Consider the following 17,570-nt stretch of genomic DNA (forward strand, 5'->3'; position numbering starts at 1 on the left):
ATGATAGGATACATTTTTTTTTTGCTTATACAATCCTTTGTTTATAAGCCTCTTTATTCCCTTTAACCCCTATTATTGAATAGTGTTAGAGAAGTCAATTAAAAAAGGAATTTCTTTAACGACTTGTTATCCAGGTACTCCAATTTTCTTTTAGTAGGCTTCATTTTAGTAAGATAATGTTAAGAAACTTAGTAGACACTACTACTGTTATCAGAATGTTGTATTATATGAAAATCAGTATCAAGGCTAAGATGTGACATATTAGAAGAACACTAGTAAAACTAGCAAAAAAAAAAAAAAAAAAAAAAAAAAAAAAAAAAAAAAGTCGCTTATTTGCTCTTCGTCTCTAATTGGTCTGAAATAAGACTGCACAATTGAATGTACAACAACAACAACAACAACAACAACAAAAATTATGTAGCTTTTTTTTTTCTAATTTCACACCATACATTTTCATGAGTTTACAGCAGCAACAACAACAAAACGATAATAAGAATTCTGATAAAAACGAACCTAATCATAAAAAGCCTTTAAAAGTAATAGAATATAAGCCTTTAAATAAAAAGGGGGCAAAATGGACAAGTAATGACACTACTCAAAAAGCTAATCATGAGCAACAGCCTTCTTGTATTCAGCTAACATCTACTATAAAGGAGGAAAGTTCAACAGCACCTATTGGCCATTATCAACTCATTCATCCTGCAATGGTGAAAGATAAATGGACAGATGATAGAAAAATTTGTTTGCTTGTAGAATATCGTAAAAGGTATTCTCTTAATGAAGAAAAGGTGAAGGCTTGGCAGCAGATTATTGACGTTGTTAATGATCAATTCAAACAGCTGATGCCCATTACTATTAAGGATGCGGAAAAGATGGTGAATACTCTTATGAATTTCTACCGTCCCTTTTTTGCTAATCGTATAGTAGAAGAAAGTGCTTCTTGTACACATTATAGTCCATTATGTCAACTGGAATTACATGCATATCTTGCCTATCAGGAAGTAAAAAAAAAAAGAAAAAAGAAAAAAGAAAAAAGAAAAAATGAAAGAAAAAAAAAAAAAATTAAACAAAAAATCATTATTCAGATAAAAAAAATTCGTTTCTTTTGCAGGAACTTAAATATGATGAAAATGTTAAAAGACAAGCAAAACAACAGCCAAATAATAATAGTAACAATATAAAAAGAAGGAAAGTATCAGAGGAGTGTGCTAATGGATCATTGTCAGTAACTAGTCATGGAGATGAAAGAGATCATCAATCTGAATACCATTCTTCGAGTATAATCGAGACGAAGCTTATAAAAATACTTGATAAAAATGAAGAAACAAATCTTCAGTTTCAAAGAGAAGTTTTATCAGGTTTAAAGGATATCAAACATTGCTTAGAAATCATAGCAAAAAATCAAGAAATTATGATTTCAAAGCAGTGTTAACGATACTACTTTTTATTGTAGAAAGAAAGAGAGAGAAAAAAAAGGAGGAAGCTTATCCATATATGTTTATATTACTTTTATATATTTAAGAAGGATTTATATAAATATATGTACACACATATAAATATATAAGTATGTATGAATGCATGTATATATTATCAGTTTTGCACTCTTTTTTTTTTTTTTTTTTTTTTTTTTTTTTTTTTTTTATCTTATTTTATTTTTATGGGTAAAAGTCATTTTGTTATTTTAGCTGCAATTTGGCTTATAGCAATGGCAGTGACTCTTGTTGTTGTATTTACTTCTCTAGTTCCAAAACCCATTATTTCACAGTAGTAGGAACATCCTCCTTTTAAAATTATACTGGACAAGTCTTTAACAGTAATAAACGAATAATGTCAATGATGATAACTTGACTAACTCTTAACTCTCCAACGTATTATTTGTATACAATATTTAGAGAAAGTAAGCTTGTTAAATTACTTTGATTCAAATCTTTATATACCAAAAGAACAGAGTATATCTGTTAGTTTATTATTGTTAATGATTCATTTCCTTTACATTCAGAATATAATAAACTGTGTTTACACTTTAAACTTATACTAGTGTTCACATTTTGAAAATATGTTCTTCTTTATGTGTATATATTGTTAAAATTAAAAGAAAAAGAAAAAAGTCTGTAATTAATATGTATATCTAGTTATTATATGTTTATATATCAGCATTTACACACATAAATATTGTACATATCTGTATATTAAAAGGGTATATATTGACATAATTTTCTTTTCTCTTTGTTTATATATCCTGCTTTTTATGTTTACTAATGCCATTTTCTAAAGCATTACAATAATTTTGATACTTGATAATCTCATGTAACATATACGTGGACTTGGCCTCCCAGTTTTGAAGTGCCTTTGACCGATTTTGACTTTTAGCTTGAAACTGTACAAATGAAAACAAAAAAAAAAAAAAACTAAGTATACAATCTGTATTTGCCTATCGATTTATAGTATATATTGTGAAATACCTTTACTAATATCTTCTTTTTAATTTCACGATGTTCGTTTATTTCATCATTTAATAATGCAACATATTTTTGTAGACTTTCAAGCTGTGCTTCTTCATCCAAAACACTTGATACCATAGTGGGTGCAGGAGGGATCCAATGAGAGATATGGACTTTATCAGGATCATGAATAAAATGCCCCGTCACCTTCTCATTATTTTCTACTGCATCTAAATCTAGAATGACATCATCTAAACAACTTCCCCATCCATACTCTACATTACTTACGCCTCCCTGAAGAGGTTCTTTACTTTGGCGTGCTGACCAATAATTACAAGTATTGACCCATTCTATCATTTGCTCATTAGAAGATGTGTGAATCAAATGAACACCACCATTAGATTCTTGAATTGCAAATACAAAAGGTCTATTTCGATTATAGCCAGGTGGTGGTAAAGGATTTGCTAAGGAATGGTTCAAAGAAATTGTTCCAATAATTTGAGAATAATCCTATATATCAATAAGAAATGTATTAAATTCATTCTGTTCTGTTCTATTCCACTCTATTCCATTCCATTGTATATATACGTATACATATATATATATGTATGTATGTTTATATTCTCTCTCTCTCTCTCTCTCTCTTTCTTCCTCTCATTACCGTCCATCGGCTTTCATTGTTTTGAGGAAGTGAATTTGTCGTTTGATTGAACTGATGATAGTTTTTTGAAATAGTATCCGCTAGACTTGTTCTTATCATCATACTTTTTCTGGAAAATGTATCCTTTGCTAAAAGAGATAATCTACTATCACTAGGGGATGGCACGTTATACATATTTAATTCACCTTGTCCAATCACCAGCAAGCATTCTCGCCATTCACGATATCTTGCCTTTTGACCTGCTTTCTCCAATAAATGCTTGCGCATCACGATACCTTCTTTTAAATAAGGTGGTTGATTATTTAATTGAAGATCACCTAAATGTTGCTCGTCTTTATTACTAGCTGAATTCATCATTCCGGGACTAACGGGTACTAGTAATGTATTTGGTGCTGAATGACTAGAGGCAAACGAACTTCTACGCTTTTTATTGTTAGCAGAATTATTTTGACGTGTAAAAGAGCTTGTACTTTTCCTTGGCTATATGTAGTATATATATAAAAAAAAAAAAGGAAAAAAGATTTATAAGTCTTTTATGCTATATCTATCTATTTATCTATCTATTTTATTACCACAGGCTCATTTAAAAATAACACACTTTCCCGAGAGGACTTGTGTATTATTGTATTTAAATTGCGTTTAATATCCATAATACTTATTCTCTTATTATTTGAACCTGTTGCTAAAAATAAGTCATGATCATCCATTTGTTGATGTTGAATTGGTTGGAGAATTTGATAGTTTTTCACTGAAACATACAAATCCTATAAACATAAACAAAAAAAAAATGAGCAAGCCAAATTTTTTTTTTTGTTTCCTGCAAATTCATCTGTATAAATATATATATTTATATGTATTCCATACTTTTAAATAGGCTTCAATAAGTGCTTCCCAATCAAGAGACTTATTTATACTGACCGAATTGATTTGCTTTTGTTGGTCTCGAAGAGTTGACATGGTATTCTTGACAAAAATGTGTCGTGTCATTCGAGTATAGTTTCCTTGAGCAACATGTAGATCGGTATTTAGTAATAAAAGGGAATAGACAATTGCATATACAACATCTATTTTTAATTTTATTTTATATATTTATAATATTTGTGTGAGTTGTACAACACTATCATTCAATTCTTTCATGTACCTGAACTGCCTAAAATAGACTTGGGGTTACATTGCCAATATCGTTTCGCAAATGCTTCTAAAATACGTTCAATTTGTTGTGCTTCAGCACGAAAATAAAGTTTAGAGCACATTTTTCTAAACAAACAAAAGGGAAAAAGGTGATTCAGTATATGTACATATATATATATATATATATAATTCTTGTAAATGATACCTAAATGCAGTGTCTAATCTCATAGTCGAAAAATTAAAATAATTCATATATTCATTCAATGTCTTTGAATTTAATGATTTACTATAATACATAAATGTTAATCGAGATTTTTTTTTTTTTGCTATTGTTTCACAGTATTCATTGTATGATGAACCTTTGTCCAAGCCATTCAGCTATCTTTTCATGTTCTACAAATGTTTCATCTTCATGCCATAGCCTTGAAGCACATTCCTTTGGATCATCTACTGTTATAACATCAGTTGTTTTAAATGGTAATTTTTTACAATCTTGAACAAGTATCTCTGGTGGTGAAATTTTGAAAGACTTTTTATTTTTACTATGACTCGCTTGTTTATATGAGTGTTGTTTATGAAGTATAATTTTTCGATCTGGTAGGTTGCTTTGTATTTTCCAATTAAGCAAGAGCTCTTCAATCTCTTCAGAAGGATGAGGAGAAGTAGTAGTAGAAGACGAAGAGGAAATGTCTGTAGTGCTCATGATCAGACCACCTGCACTTCCATAATGTCCTGCACTTAATCGCTTTGACAGCCTTGCTTCTCTTCCTTCTTCTTTTCGTTGCTTTGTCTCCTTACTACCTATTGATTTCTCCTTATTATGACGAAGATTGTTCGTTACAATTTGAACAAGATCTGGTGAAGGATCATCCATATTTTCGTTGTTGTTATTATTATTAACTTCTAAACTTTTATTATGAGTCTCCTTTAATTTATTATGTGTATTGTCTTTATAGAATGGCTGATTTTTTGCTATGAAACTTAAAGTATTAATAACAAATGTGTTAACTATCTTCAATAGATATATATTTTATATATATATATGTATATGTATTTTACTTGTAGCAGCTATTGGTATCATTCGCAACTTTCTCTCATCCATAGTTTGATTTTTTTCAAGTAAAAAATTATCTTCTTCACTTGTCATACTTTGATTATTGCCTTTAGTATGAATTATATTTGTCTATGTACAATACATGATATTAGGATGACTTAATATATATATATATATATATATAGCTCACCTTTTTAGAGGAAGATAAACTCTTAACATCATATTTTGCTATAGGCTTTCGTTTTATTTCCTGTTGTCCATGAATAGTCAAATTTGAAGAAGAAGAAGATTGAGTGAATGACTTTGTTATGGTTGTATTATTGGATATTGTTCTAAAACGAGAAAAAAAAAGCTTTGCAGTAGTAGTTTTGTTTGATGGTTTATTATCTGTTGCTGATACTGACATTGATCTTCTTCTATTCATAGTTAAATAAATAAATAAATAAAAGAAAAAGGAAAAGAAAAAGAAAAAGAAAAAAGCTAAATACATAATATACTTTTATTATATAAAGAAACACAAGCACAAAAAATAAAAAAGCACAGTACCCGTGTAACAGTATTTTGTTTTATAAAGTGATGTACATTTCATTATATGCATGTAAATATTAAAAATTTACTTTCACACTTTTAATATATGCAGTTATATTATGTAATAGATACTTTTATTTTATTCTCTCTTGTCCTCCCTTTTTTTTTTTTTCTGTTTATTGTTTAATACAATTATACTCTTAACTCATATAAATGAATATATATTATCCACTTTGCTAAAACAATCCAAAAAAAAAAAAGACTATTCGCCACCTTAATTTCAAGTTACGAGGCTGTATATAAAATAACATATGATAATTAACTGTTACACTATGTCGAAAGCTAAGAAACTTTATTTAATTATACCCTAACTAGACAACGGTAAACCGCACATTTCACAGTTTTCATTGCCTGGTGTATTAGTAAATGTACAATGTCTACAATTAATAGTAGTTTGAGGTATAGAGGTTGCTGTCTTTGAACTACTACCACCACTTGTTGTGTTACCTTTTTTTTTAAAAAAAAAATGAGCCATTACTATTCTATATCAATATTTTTTTTTTTACCTAATTCTTTCAGGACCATTAAAAGTGTATTCCAACCACTAATTTTATTTAACTGATTTATGTCTTCATCCTTATTTATAATTAACTGACAAAGTCGATTAAATTCTTCAGATGATAAAGTATCTGTAGACTGAATAAAGCATAAAATATGAAAGTCAGATAATACTGCCTTTAATTGTTCAGGTGTTTTAGCATTAAGGATTATTTTTGAAAGAGTAGCTAAATCTTGATGCTCGAGACCTTCACGATTTTCAATAGGAAATGAAGACTCAGAATTAAATAAAGGTGAAGGATGATGAGGGAAACCATTTGTGACCTAACCAAGCGCATCAATGTTAATGAATTTCCTTTACCAATTTCATGCAAGAAAAATGAAATGAAATAAAATAAAATAAAATAAAAAATATAGCTTACATTAACCAAGAGATATTCTACAGGAAAGGTAGGCTTTGCAGATTGTTTAACTAACACATTATATTCATTTTTAAATTTGTAAAAAACTTCGGGTACATAGCGTTCATGAGGAATACTATCTTTCACTCGCATCACAGAAGGTTTTATGCTAGGTTCAACAATTCCCGCTTCGTTCAGGGCTGTTAAGGTATCAGAGACTTGATAGGCTTTTACATCAATGTTACCTTCCGTATCACCAGAGATAACACAAGTGACAAATTTAGAACTAAATTGGCCAGAGGCTGAATGCTTACAGGCATTTGGATGACGGCGTTGCATTTCAGCAGCAAAGATACATTCCAATGAAGACAAAAAGTATGAATTAACATGTCTTTTCGCAATAACGCTCCCTTTACCAGTACCATCATCCATTAAATCAGAGAAAATCATTCCCACTGGAACCAATCCACATGCTTTAGCAACTTGGTTTATCTTGGCCTCCTCTTGCCACGGCAAAGCAAGTTTAATACCATCTGAGTGATCTTCTTGAGGTGGTTCATAAATAGCTTCAACTACGGCTTTAATACCTAAAGGAATGTCCAAATAGGGTTCATAACGACCATATAAATATCCAAAACGTTGTGATCCACTAGAACGCCAGTAGTTTAAAAAGGAATCTATTAAAGATGCAGAAGAAAATTCAACATGATCCACCATACGATACGTCTATAACAAAAAAAAAGCTAAATTATTTACACATTTCCTTTATCCTATATACAAAACTTTACTTGACTTTGCAACGTAATGGCACTAGGCTGACACTTTGTACAAATTCCCTCTGGCCATGGTGCGTGTCCTCCAGTGCAAGGTACTTTCACTTTAAAATTTTGCTCTTCAAGAGGAGGAATACTATTTGAAGATGCAGCATTATTGATAGATTGTTGTGCTGCGCTTAATTGTCGTAAATATGCATGAAATGACATATGTTTGATTTTATTTTCTTCTAAATACTTGGCGTTATAAGGCTAACAAAATTACAGGTTACTGTAAAGTTTTTTAACTATTTTCTCTTTCTTTTTTTCTTACTTCCAATGGCATGCAATAGTCACACATTGCATTATCCCCATGACGACAACTAAAAAAGAGAGAGAGAGAGAGGGAGAGGATATAATTAGTACTTCATTACCCAAATCACTTCAAATGTTAATAACATTACAATTTAGGATCTTTCTTTCGATGAATTAAACCCCTCTGCTTTTCTAGAAAATCATCTACTTCATCCTGTTTAACATTACGCTGTGCAGTTTCTTCTTTGGATTGGTTTTGTTGTTGTACTAAAGGATCGACATAATGAACATATACAATATCACCATGTCTACATTCAATTTAGGTTAGTTATTTGATAATGATAAAGTAATATGAAAAAAAAAAAGAAACTTACTTTAAGCCAGCTGATTCCAGTGTTTTATTAGCCAATTGAGAAATGGGTGTAGCTGTAGAAGGACTAGGTTCTTTTCCCATAGCAATTGTGTTGAGATCTTGAATCTTTAAGACATCTGCCACTTTTTGTGCAAGTGATTCAAATGTTTCATTTCCCTCAACCTGAAGTCTATTCATGCCCTCTTTTGACCGAATACGAAGTAACTAAAAAAGAAAAAAAAAAAAAAGAACGCATAGAAATTAAGTAAACGATAAATGAGTTATTTATAAATAAATGAGCAAAAAAAAATAAAAGAGAGGAGGAGGAAGAGTTGGATGTGGAAGGCTTACCATTGTATATTGTAAAAGTATCTCAAAAGTATATATAAAAGGAGAAAGAAAGAGTCGTCAGATGTGTAGCATGTACGCAATGCTAATTTCTCGATGTGACTGGATTTTATTAACGTAGTATACTTTGAATTTCCGATAATTTAAAGCTTTCCTCTAGTGTTGAATTGTTTCCTTGACTTTGTGTATAAATATAGCCCGTAATAATAATAAGACTATGATTACTATGTACAACTTTTTACTTTTATTTACAGGCTTTATTATAAATTAAAATGTAAATATGATTTTACTAGTCTTCATAACCTTCTACAAATTGATGTATGTCAGACATATTTTCAATCCCTAAAGAAATAACTTCTTGCTCCCAGGGATAAAAAATAAAACTAGATAAGCTATTGTTTGCACTTGTATGATTAGTATCATTTATCCATTGATGTTCTTCTTTATCTTCCTCATCTTCTTCTTCTATAATGATTTTATTATTACTAATATAAGATGCATTATTACTATTATTATTAATATTATTATTATTAGCAATAGCTGTATCATCACTTTTATTGCTATAAACACTACTATTACTACTACTATTGTTAGCTATTGTAATAGAATTATTTCTAGTAACAGCAGCGGCAGCAGTAGTAGTAGTAGTAGTAGCAGCAGAATATCGCCTATTATTAAAAATACGTTGTGGAAGATGGTACTCTGTATCACATAATGGTTTCCTCCCCCAACAACAATAATAATTAAAATAAGAATTGTATTGAACAGTTTCTTCCAAAATGGTATCAATTATTGTATTATAATCTGTGTCGACTATCCTATTATGTCTTTCGAAGAAATGTCGATAACTATCTAGTGAAAGCCTTAATGAAGTATGAATCATATTCCCTATTGGGCCCTTTGTATTAAATTGTAAAGGGAGAACTTGTCTGCGTATATCTGTCATAGAACCAGCATGCTGAAGGACATCATGCATATATCTTGCCCATAATATATTTACACTGTGATGTTCTTGCATTGTTTTAGGGACTATTGTTTGCAATAATAAAGTTAGGCGTCTTATTGAGGAAATATGAGTGTGATGTCATTTATAAATTTAAAACTTACAGTCTAGGAAAAAGTTTTGAGTGATTGGTCCCGGATTTATTAGTATTGGATCCATATCTCTAAATTCAACATAGCCACCTGGTTTTAATAGTCTTTTAATCTCCTTCATAATAGTCTAGAATATAGATATATGTATACATATATGAATACATTTAGTTATTATATTTAATGGGCGTTATACATACATATATATATATATATACGCATATATACATATATACATATATCTATATATATACATACATACATACATACATACATACATATACATATATATTTATACATATATAAAGTTTAAAAATATATTTACCACCCAATCATCAGTAGAAAAGCAAATATAGACTTGACGCATATGGATATAATCAAAATAATTATCAGGATAAGGTAAACCATTAGGCTGAATTATATCGTATTGAGAAAAGTGAGTATTTATAGGTTTAATAGTAGTAGGGTAAGTAGCAGAGAGATCTACACCATAAAACTGACTATCAGGGAATTCAGTAGCCATCTCTAATATCCAAGTGCCATTTCCACAGGCAAGATCTAATACTCTAGGTGGTGGTACATCTTGTATCCATTGACTGAAGCTACTCCCCGAATTACGTTTTAATTGTCTAATAGAAAGTAAATCTTTTACAGGAGCAGAGAAATTACCACTGAAAAGATATTTGTATATGAAATGCTATATTTATATTAGTTTATCTAAACATGTAGACTCTTCTTGGCTACTATACCAGTTGAGTCAATCTATCTTGCTCTAACTCATCATTTGGTAAAATATACTTGGTATTAAAATTTTGATACTTTCTTCCATGATATAAATATGTTTCTGTTGTTGATTTATATTCTGACTTTGGATGCACCATTGTACCACAAGTACTCGATGGCAATAACACATTTTCGACAATAACTGTTTTCTTCACATTATTCATTTCGTTGGACTTGTCTATCATTTGCTCTTTTTTCGATGATGATCGCATTGTCATCGATTTAGATCTTTTCTTATAATTACTAGACAGTGACTTGGAATGTTGATTTCCCATGAATCTCTAAAAACTCTTTTCTTTTCTTGTTGTGTTTTCTTTTTCTTTATATTTAGAAAGAGAGAGAGAGAGAGAGGAGAAAGATAAAGGAACAATAGCTAAAAAAAAAAAAAAAAAAAAAAAAAAAAAAAAAAAAAAACTGATTTACTTCATTAAGAAAAATAGAAAAATGGAAAAAGGGGAGGAGGGACAGTCAAAACCACGTCTACCCAATCAAATATGGATTTCATGCCGAAAAGTGTATACATTTGTATACATATAAAAACAGGGCTTGTTTTTTGGTGTATCATTTTTTTTTTTTTTTTTTTGTTTTTTTAATTGCATAAATTTAAATATGTTAGGAAAAAGATTGATGTATATAAAAAAGGACAAAAAAAAGGAATAAACTAAAAACTACAAAGTATCTGAGATTTTATTTATTTATTTCTTTGCTGCTTTCTTTCATTACTACGTGTAATCTACACTGCAAAACTGACAAGAACCTAAGAAAAAAAAAAAAAAAAAAAAAAAGAGCGGCGAATAAATGCGTATTTTTTTAAAAAAACGTGTGGACATTTATCGATTTCTATAAATTATAACAGTTTCTGTTACTAAAAATGAATTTAATAATTTCGTGGAAAAAAGAGAAAAAAAACATTTATTCAAGTAGTAGAATATGTATAAAAGATAATGTAATTCAAGTGATGAATGTGTGTGTTTTATTTTTGCTTATAGGCATAGATAGACTCTATCAAAGCATTAAATTATGAGAAAGGGCCTTCTATAAGAAAGGGACATAATTCTTGTCACTTATTCTCTTTCTTTCTATATATATATCTTATGTTGAACAAGTTTATACGAACTGACCTAAAATAGACATTTAGAGTTGAATTGTGAAAAAAAGGAAATCATTACTATAAGTTTGAGATTATCCTTTGTAGATACAGATTTGACATTCATTAATCTTCAAATTGTTTGCAAAAAAATTAAAGATTGAATTGAGATAATCATAGTCTAATTGAAATCAATAAGATAGACAATTGACACTTCAGAGCAATAAATGAAATAAAAAGGATACTTTACACAAATGTATTCCAATGATACTTAAATTATTGAGCAAATAAGCTTTATATTTGGCTTGAAAGAAGCTGCCGTATACAAAACGAACATACATACTAAATTAGGGTGAAATCTCTTATCGTTCATTATACTACCTGATATTATTTAAATATTAAGATTAAAGCCATTTCAGACTATTAGGATATTCAAGGTAAAATTTATTTATTTTTTAAGTTATTTTATTAAATTGATTTTTCATTTTTATTGATATTATAAAAAAAAAGGATGCTTTTCTTAGTTCTCAAATCTCTTTAAAAGAGACTTGATACTAACAGGATTAACCACGAGAAGGTGAAAGCATATCTAATCCCAAAAATAAGTTTTCTATAAACCAATACCCATGTTGGGTCTTTTTTTTTCTTTTTCCTTCTTCAAGAAAGATAGACCAATTTCGACTAGTAGACACTTGGCAAAGTACCAACCTGACCCAAGCCTTGCTAGAAGAAAAAGATAGGATTCCTCACCCCATAACCCAATAAAAAATACAGTTGGATGTAAGTTTCATTGGAAGCCGGGCTAAACATTCTGACCTGTAGCGTGGCGAAGTGGAAGGAATCCAGATACATGAAGTGCACGACCTGACTATTGTTTACCTAAGAATGTCCCTTCTTTGACCCCTAGCATCTACTTTTGACTTAACAGTAAATACAAGTTGGGATTCTTCAACTAAATAAATAGATGAAAAAACCACGGTCAGAAACGTAAGCTGTGCATCCTTATCTATTTTTATTTTATAAACAGCAACTAGATAAAAATAAAAAGAAGGAAAAACCTCCAAAAAGAAAAACAGAAAAACTAAACCTTGAGATAAGCCCTTTCAATGGTGCAGACAAAGAGTACGCTAATCTCCCTAAAAAAGGAACAGGTTTACAATTTCCAACCCCAAGTATCCTTTTTATTTCCCTCCTCCTTTGGAAATAAATCAAACTTGAGCAGTCAAAATTCGATAAGGTCCCATCAATTATCTAAGGTTGCAATAACCCAAGGTGAAGGCGGATATGCATGTAGTAACCAAAAGAGAGTCTAGGCCCTCTCCTTTAGCCATGTTATAAACGGACAGTTCTACAAACTCAAGTAAGCCAAGCTATGTGACTTGAGCACACTTCATAACCCTGACAATGTCTACCCATAGTTTCAAGTAAAAATAAAGAAGAATAGGAAAAATAAAAAAAAAAAAAGCTAAAGAAAAAAAGAAGAGAAAAAAAAAGGAAAAAAAAACAAAAAATGTACTTTTTTTTATAGTAAAATTCAGGAGAAAAAAATAAACAAAAAGAAGAAGTTATTAAAGTTTAATCTTAGCGTATTTTTTTTTGTTTTTAATTTACTTTGCGTTAAATCTTCTCTTCTGCCTTTTCCCTTGTCTTTTTTTTCTCTTTTCTTTTTAATACTTTAGAGATAAGTTTTGCCTTTTATTTGAATGTAGTAAAGCATTACTGTCTTCTTTGAAAGTAAGCAAGAAAGTAAGAAAGTAAGAAGTTTGTTTACTTTTTTTATATGTATAAATATTCATGTGAATATGCTGAGCATTCTTGTAAAGAAATTAAGCCAAAACTAGTTAAATGCAGTTACACAACAGAGCATGATGTTCATACATTCTCCAAAAGAATAAGAGTAGATAAGCTATCAATAATATAAAAAATGTCATTTTATACAGTAGTTTTATTTCTTGCAATTTTACAGGATGTTCCCTTCTAGCTGTGTTGTGGAACGCTTTTTTCAGTTGTAATTTCACGAAATATTCTTGGCAGTTTATGCATTTTAAAGAGTTAGGCTGTAATCTTTCTTATTACTATATTATGGCAATTGAGCTCTTTTTTATGATGATCATGATAACAAGGCTCTTTAGGTTTTGATCAGTTTGGAAAGAATAATAGCTTTAAAGAGAAGAAAGAGATAGAGTTTCAAAGAGTGTATAAAAGATAACGCGAAGAAAGAAAACAGCTAGTTCTTCAAAAAAAAAAAATTGTAAACTCAAAACGAGAACTTCTGTAGAAGACTTGCTTTCAACAGTTTGATACATAAAAGTGTTGTTTGGACCGTTTGTTTGATTTCAAGTAGTCCGCTGTAGTATTGTTTAAGTCTTCAGCTTAATTTTCGATTTTTCAGCAAATATCTACTATTCGTGATATGCACATCTATAAAAGGAGTCACACTTTCGATAAGATATTAATACGTTTAAAATTGAATTTTTATTATTTTTTTTTTTTTTTTTTTTTTTTTTTTGATCTGATAAACCTTAGTCAAACACTATTACAATAAGCTAAAATAAATTATGATTTTTATAGATAAACATTCTTTAATAGTATTGGTGCAGCTTAACAAATTTGTTATCTATATATATAAAAAAAGGGATCATCTTAACAGCAACTATTGTTAGTCTGCTGCTGCTGTTGTTGTGAATTAGTCAAGTTGATTACTTCGTTTTCATTAACAGCAGGTTTTGCATTTTCCTTTTCAAGCTTTAAAATGGAAGATACTAAATAGCGAGCGGCTTCTTCAATATTCGTGTTGTCTTTAGCTGATGTCTCAAACCTTAATTATATTACGCATTAATAAAATAAGTATTGCTTATGGATATCCTTTTTTTTTTTCAAAGAAAAGAAAAGCTTTTACCATTGAATAAATCCATGTTCTTTACAAAATTTATCTAGTTCATTTGGATTGACATGTTGTCCATGACCTTCTTGAATTAAATCTGCCTATTTTTTTGTTACCTTTTCCTACAATCAAACACACTTATTTATAATTATTATATTTACTTTGTTGGCTAATAAAACAACTGGAATGGGTCCACCGCCCCAAGTATCAGGTAATGTCACTTTGTTATCAAGATCATTTTTCCATTTTGTCACACCTTCAAATGTTTGTGGTCGACTCATATCATAAACAACGATAGCACCAACTGCTTCCTTGTAATAGACGCGTGTCATGTTACCAAACCTTTCTTGTCCCGCAATATCCCATAGTTGAAGTCTTACTATTAATTCAGGCTCCCATTGAATGACTTTTAAAGCGAAATCAACTCCAATCTACAAACATAATATAATGGAGAAAAGGAAGGGTAGTGGTGGTGGTGGTGAGTTTTTGTGTGTTCCGTTTATAAATAAAGTTGTGAAAAAAAAGAAAAAGAAAAAAAGAGGAGAAGGGGAAAGAATAGCTTACTGTTGATTTATAGTTCGTAGAGAATATATTATGTACATAACGTCGAATAATGGAAGTCTTTCCTGCACCAAGATCACCAACAACTAATATTTTATAAAGACATTCCTTCATCTCTGCCTAAAATGATGTTAAAACATGTTTATTTAATAATTAACAAAGGGAATTACCATGGTATATTCTTAATTAAGGAAAAAGAAAATAAAAAGGGAAAAATAAAGAAAAAGGAAAATAAAATGAAAAATGAAAAAAAAAAAGGAAAAAAGGAAATAAAAAATAAAAATTTATAGTTCGACTTTTATATATTTGCTAACAATGTCAAATAAACGACTCCAAACACGTTGTAACATTTCACTTGCCTAATTAAAGTTTTTATATATTCAATAAAATATGATATCATTTTTTTTTGTTTTGTTAGTATTAACTTACAATTGTCTTTTTCATAACTCCTAATTTGGCACCTGACAGATAATATCATGTTAATCAAAGAAAAAAAAAAAAAACTCGTGCTTTTTACCCATTAAAAAATTGACTTCTCTTAAATCATCAATAATAGACAAGATAATATCCTGGGTTTTATCATTATTTTTCTTTTCTCCTATTTAATTTTTTTTTTTTTTTTTTTTTTTTTTTTTTTTTTTTTTTTTTTTTTTTTTTTTTTTTACCTTGTCTTGCTTAATCTCTACTTCATCATTTCCAATAGCTGCATCTAATACAGCAACTTGAAGATAAATTTCTTCATAATCTAAAACTCCTTGTCCTCGTGCTTTTTTCACTTTATTAAAAAAACCTTTTTCATGGTGAAATATTTGTGAAATGTGTTGAATGATGCTTTGATCAGTAGAAACATAATCAATACTTCTTGGTATCATTCTTTCAAGACATCGTTCGAAACAAGTTACAGCAAGTATTCGACGTAAATAACGTGAACGATTATACATTGTTTTAATGGCATCAAAGAGATGGACCTGTTTATTCATATCAGTCACTATATCGCAAATATCGTTAGCAATCATCTTCATCTCAGTCTCCCAGGTTGTATCATTCATAGCAGATAGACAATTATCAATAGCGGATTGAATGGATTGTAATACGAGATAGCCGGTTTTATCTAAAGAGATCTGTAACAAGAGTCGAACAGTATGCCTGATTTCATAGGTTGTATAAGCCTTTGACCATAGTCGAATTGAGAAACTAAAAGCCTTTATCATCCAACCTAATTGTGAGATGGGTAAAGATGGAATCTGATGAGATGCATTTTTTTCTTTTGCTTTCTTTACAGCCTTCTCTTCTTCTTGTGAGGATGCATACATATGCTCAAATAACAGTGAAGGAATAGCATCGTAAGCTAGCAAAACTGATCTGAATGTTTTAAACTTAATGTATCGTTGTTGATAGATATGAGGCAACTTGCTATCCATTCTGTTACCTGGTAAAGACCATAAAACAAATAATGTAGATAACGCATTTTTAGCTGCTATCTTATTTGATTCCAAGCCAACTAAATATGATTTAACCATTTAATAAATACAACTATAAAAAAGAAGAAGAAGCCTCTTTTTTACCTACTTCAAATATCCATTGATATACATAATTTGGACATTTCCAGCCACTTTTATACCAATCTTTCATACAACCTGATTGCAATAAAAATGTTCTTCCTTTAGAAGCTAAAAAAAAAAGGAATTATTAATTATAAATACATGATCAACTCTAGAATCTACTTTTACAGCTTGATAACTCGGATAGATGAATTTCTTTTTGTCCTATTTCCAAGTCCCTTGAAATTAAAAAAGGCTCTCTAATAGACTATATTTCTCTTACGTCAGACATCCCTTCTTTCCCTTTCTTTCTAACTTACTTTATATCCTGGTTTAAAAAACTCTTGATACCATCTATTCTTTTTTTCTTTCACCAATTCGTCATTGTACTTTGTTACTTTAATAGCTCGATCAATATTTTCTTGTGTATCTTGATCAAAATAATGTTGAATCACTTGATTTAATTTTTTTTCTTCTTCAATCTCATCCATGTCTGATTCTTCTTGTAACAAAAATTCATCATTAATTTCTATTCGATGTATTTTTTGTTCCCTTTCTTTGTTGTTGTTGTCGTCGTCATCATCATCATCATCATCGTCGTCGTCGTCTATATTATGATCCAATCTATCGTTCAATGTAACATGGATGCCAAATTCACCATTTTTCTCTTTTGTTTCTAGATCATTTTGTAATTTACTAAATAACTATAGAAAAAAAAATAGAGAGAGAGAGAGAGAAAGAAAGAAAAGGACTATGCTGTCAATATATATATATATATATATTAAAAGTGAACATTACATTAGAAAGTTGAGTCTCTGTGTCTTGTCTTTGTAATCGTCTTTTTTTAATTTGAACGTAATTTTCTATTAATGTGGATGTATCATTATTAGAATCTAATGTAGCTTTTCTAGTATTGGTGCCTTTTTCTTTATTAATCCTGGTAAGATTATGTTGTATGTTTTTCTTTTTCGGTAGTTTTAATGCTGACATTATAGAATGAAGAAAAATAAAAAAATTTAAAATGGAAAAGGAAAAAAAAAAAAAGAAAAGAAAGAAAGACAATTTCTATATTTAGCAATAA

At 29.5% G+C, this 17,570-nt stretch overlaps 6 protein-coding genes across 6 annotated transcripts; 1 reads left to right on the top strand and 5 right to left on the bottom strand.

Moving 5' to 3' along the window:
* Positions 1 to 445: 445 nt before the first annotated feature.
* On the top strand, positions 446 to 1,600 carry BX663DRAFT_505705 (uncharacterized protein). Its single transcript, XM_051527108.1, has 2 exons — positions 446 to 1,001; positions 1,112 to 1,600. The coding sequence occupies exons 1-2, from the start codon at positions 456 to 458 to the stop codon at positions 1,430 to 1,432; spliced, it is 867 nt and encodes a 288-aa protein (XP_051383910.1). The 5' UTR covers positions 446 to 455; the 3' UTR covers positions 1,433 to 1,600.
* A 630-nt stretch (positions 1,601 to 2,230) lies between these two features.
* On the bottom strand, positions 2,231 to 5,107 carry BX663DRAFT_485418 (uncharacterized protein; the record flags this gene model as incomplete). The annotated part of the gene is made up of 9 exons (XM_051524608.1): positions 2,231 to 2,377; positions 2,463 to 2,951; positions 3,103 to 3,582; positions 3,675 to 3,866; positions 3,967 to 4,166; positions 4,244 to 4,359; positions 4,439 to 4,519; positions 4,593 to 4,683; positions 4,723 to 5,107. The coding sequence occupies 9 exons, from the start codon at positions 5,105 to 5,107 to the stop codon at positions 2,231 to 2,233; spliced, it is 2,181 nt and encodes a 726-aa protein (XP_051383911.1).
* A 1,075-nt stretch (positions 5,108 to 6,182) lies between these two features.
* Positions 6,183 to 8,547, bottom strand: BX663DRAFT_485419 (NPL4 family-domain-containing protein; the record flags this gene model as incomplete). The annotated part of the gene is made up of 8 exons (XM_051524609.1): positions 6,183 to 6,322; positions 6,382 to 6,697; positions 6,796 to 7,500; positions 7,563 to 7,799; positions 7,861 to 7,909; positions 7,991 to 8,149; positions 8,216 to 8,418; positions 8,545 to 8,547. The coding sequence occupies 8 exons, from the start codon at positions 8,545 to 8,547 to the stop codon at positions 6,183 to 6,185; spliced, it is 1,812 nt and encodes a 603-aa protein (XP_051383912.1).
* A 245-nt stretch (positions 8,548 to 8,792) lies between these two features.
* Positions 8,793 to 10,801, bottom strand: BX663DRAFT_470925 (S-adenosyl-L-methionine-dependent methyltransferase). Its single transcript, XM_051524139.1, has 4 exons — positions 10,383 to 10,801; positions 9,959 to 10,330; positions 9,649 to 9,763; positions 8,793 to 9,570 (listed from the first exon to the last, which is right to left on the bottom strand). The coding sequence occupies exons 1-4, from the start codon at positions 10,689 to 10,691 to the stop codon at positions 8,831 to 8,833; spliced, it is 1,536 nt and encodes a 511-aa protein (XP_051383913.1). The 5' UTR covers positions 10,692 to 10,801; the 3' UTR covers positions 8,793 to 8,830.
* A 3,226-nt stretch (positions 10,802 to 14,027) lies between these two features.
* Positions 14,028 to 15,230, bottom strand: BX663DRAFT_505728 (P-loop containing nucleoside triphosphate hydrolase protein). The gene is made up of 5 exons (XM_051527109.1): positions 15,119 to 15,230; positions 14,952 to 15,068; positions 14,549 to 14,818; positions 14,403 to 14,488; positions 14,028 to 14,321 (listed from the first exon to the last, which is right to left on the bottom strand). Exons 1-5 carry the CDS (start codon positions 15,119 to 15,121, stop codon positions 14,147 to 14,149), a joined length of 651 nt encoding a protein of 216 aa, XP_051383914.1. The 5' UTR covers positions 15,122 to 15,230; the 3' UTR covers positions 14,028 to 14,146.
* Positions 15,231 to 15,232: 2 nt separating this feature from the next.
* BX663DRAFT_470929 (uncharacterized protein) lies at positions 15,233 to 17,519 on the bottom strand (the record flags this gene model as incomplete). The annotated part of the gene is made up of 8 exons (XM_051524140.1): positions 17,288 to 17,519; positions 16,810 to 17,193; positions 16,679 to 16,757; positions 16,514 to 16,618; positions 15,614 to 16,449; positions 15,466 to 15,517; positions 15,378 to 15,409; positions 15,233 to 15,307 (listed from the first exon to the last, which is right to left on the bottom strand). Exons 1-8 carry the CDS (start codon positions 17,477 to 17,479, stop codon positions 15,233 to 15,235), a joined length of 1,755 nt encoding a protein of 584 aa, XP_051383915.1. The 5' UTR covers positions 17,480 to 17,519.
* Positions 17,520 to 17,570: the final 51 nt, after the last annotated feature.

Source organism: Cokeromyces recurvatus (genome assembly GCF_025118155.1).
Source record: "Cokeromyces recurvatus strain NRRL 2243 chromosome Unknown BX663scaffold_9, whole genome shotgun sequence".
NCBI lineage: Eukaryota > Fungi > Mucoromycota > Mucoromycetes > Mucorales > Mucoraceae > Cokeromyces > Cokeromyces recurvatus.

What these genes read in the sequence shown, in the direction of transcription:
- BX663DRAFT_505705 (XM_051527108.1), top strand. Translation starts at nt 456, where the DNA reads ATGAGTTTACAGCAGCAACAACAACAAAACGATAATAAGAATTCTGAT. An exon ending in CATATCTTGCCTATCAGGAA is followed by an intron (nt 1,002 to 1,111) that starts GTAAAAAAAAAA and finishes TTTCTTTTGCAG; the next exon opens with GAACTTAAATATGATGAAAA.
- BX663DRAFT_470925 (XM_051524139.1), bottom strand. Translation starts at nt 10,691, where the DNA reads ATGGGAAATCAACATTCCAAGTCACTGTCTAGTAATTATAAGAAAAGA. An exon ending in AAGATAGATTGACTCAACTG is followed by an intron (nt 10,331 to 10,382) that starts GTATAGTAGCCA and finishes ATATAAATATAG; the next exon opens with CATTTCATATACAAATATCT. An exon ending in TTTCTACTGATGATTGGGTG is followed by an intron (nt 9,764 to 9,958) that starts GTAAATATATTT and finishes TCTATATTCTAG; the next exon opens with ACTATTATGAAGGAGATTAA.
- BX663DRAFT_505728 (XM_051527109.1), bottom strand. An exon ending in CTACGAACTATAAATCAACA is followed by an intron (nt 14,819 to 14,951) that starts GTAAGCTATTCT and finishes TTATGTTTGTAG; the next exon opens with ATTGGAGTTGATTTCGCTTT. An exon ending in GAACATGGATTTATTCAATG is followed by an intron (nt 14,322 to 14,402) that starts GTAAAAGCTTTT and finishes AATATAATTAAG; the next exon opens with GTTTGAGACATCAGCTAAAG.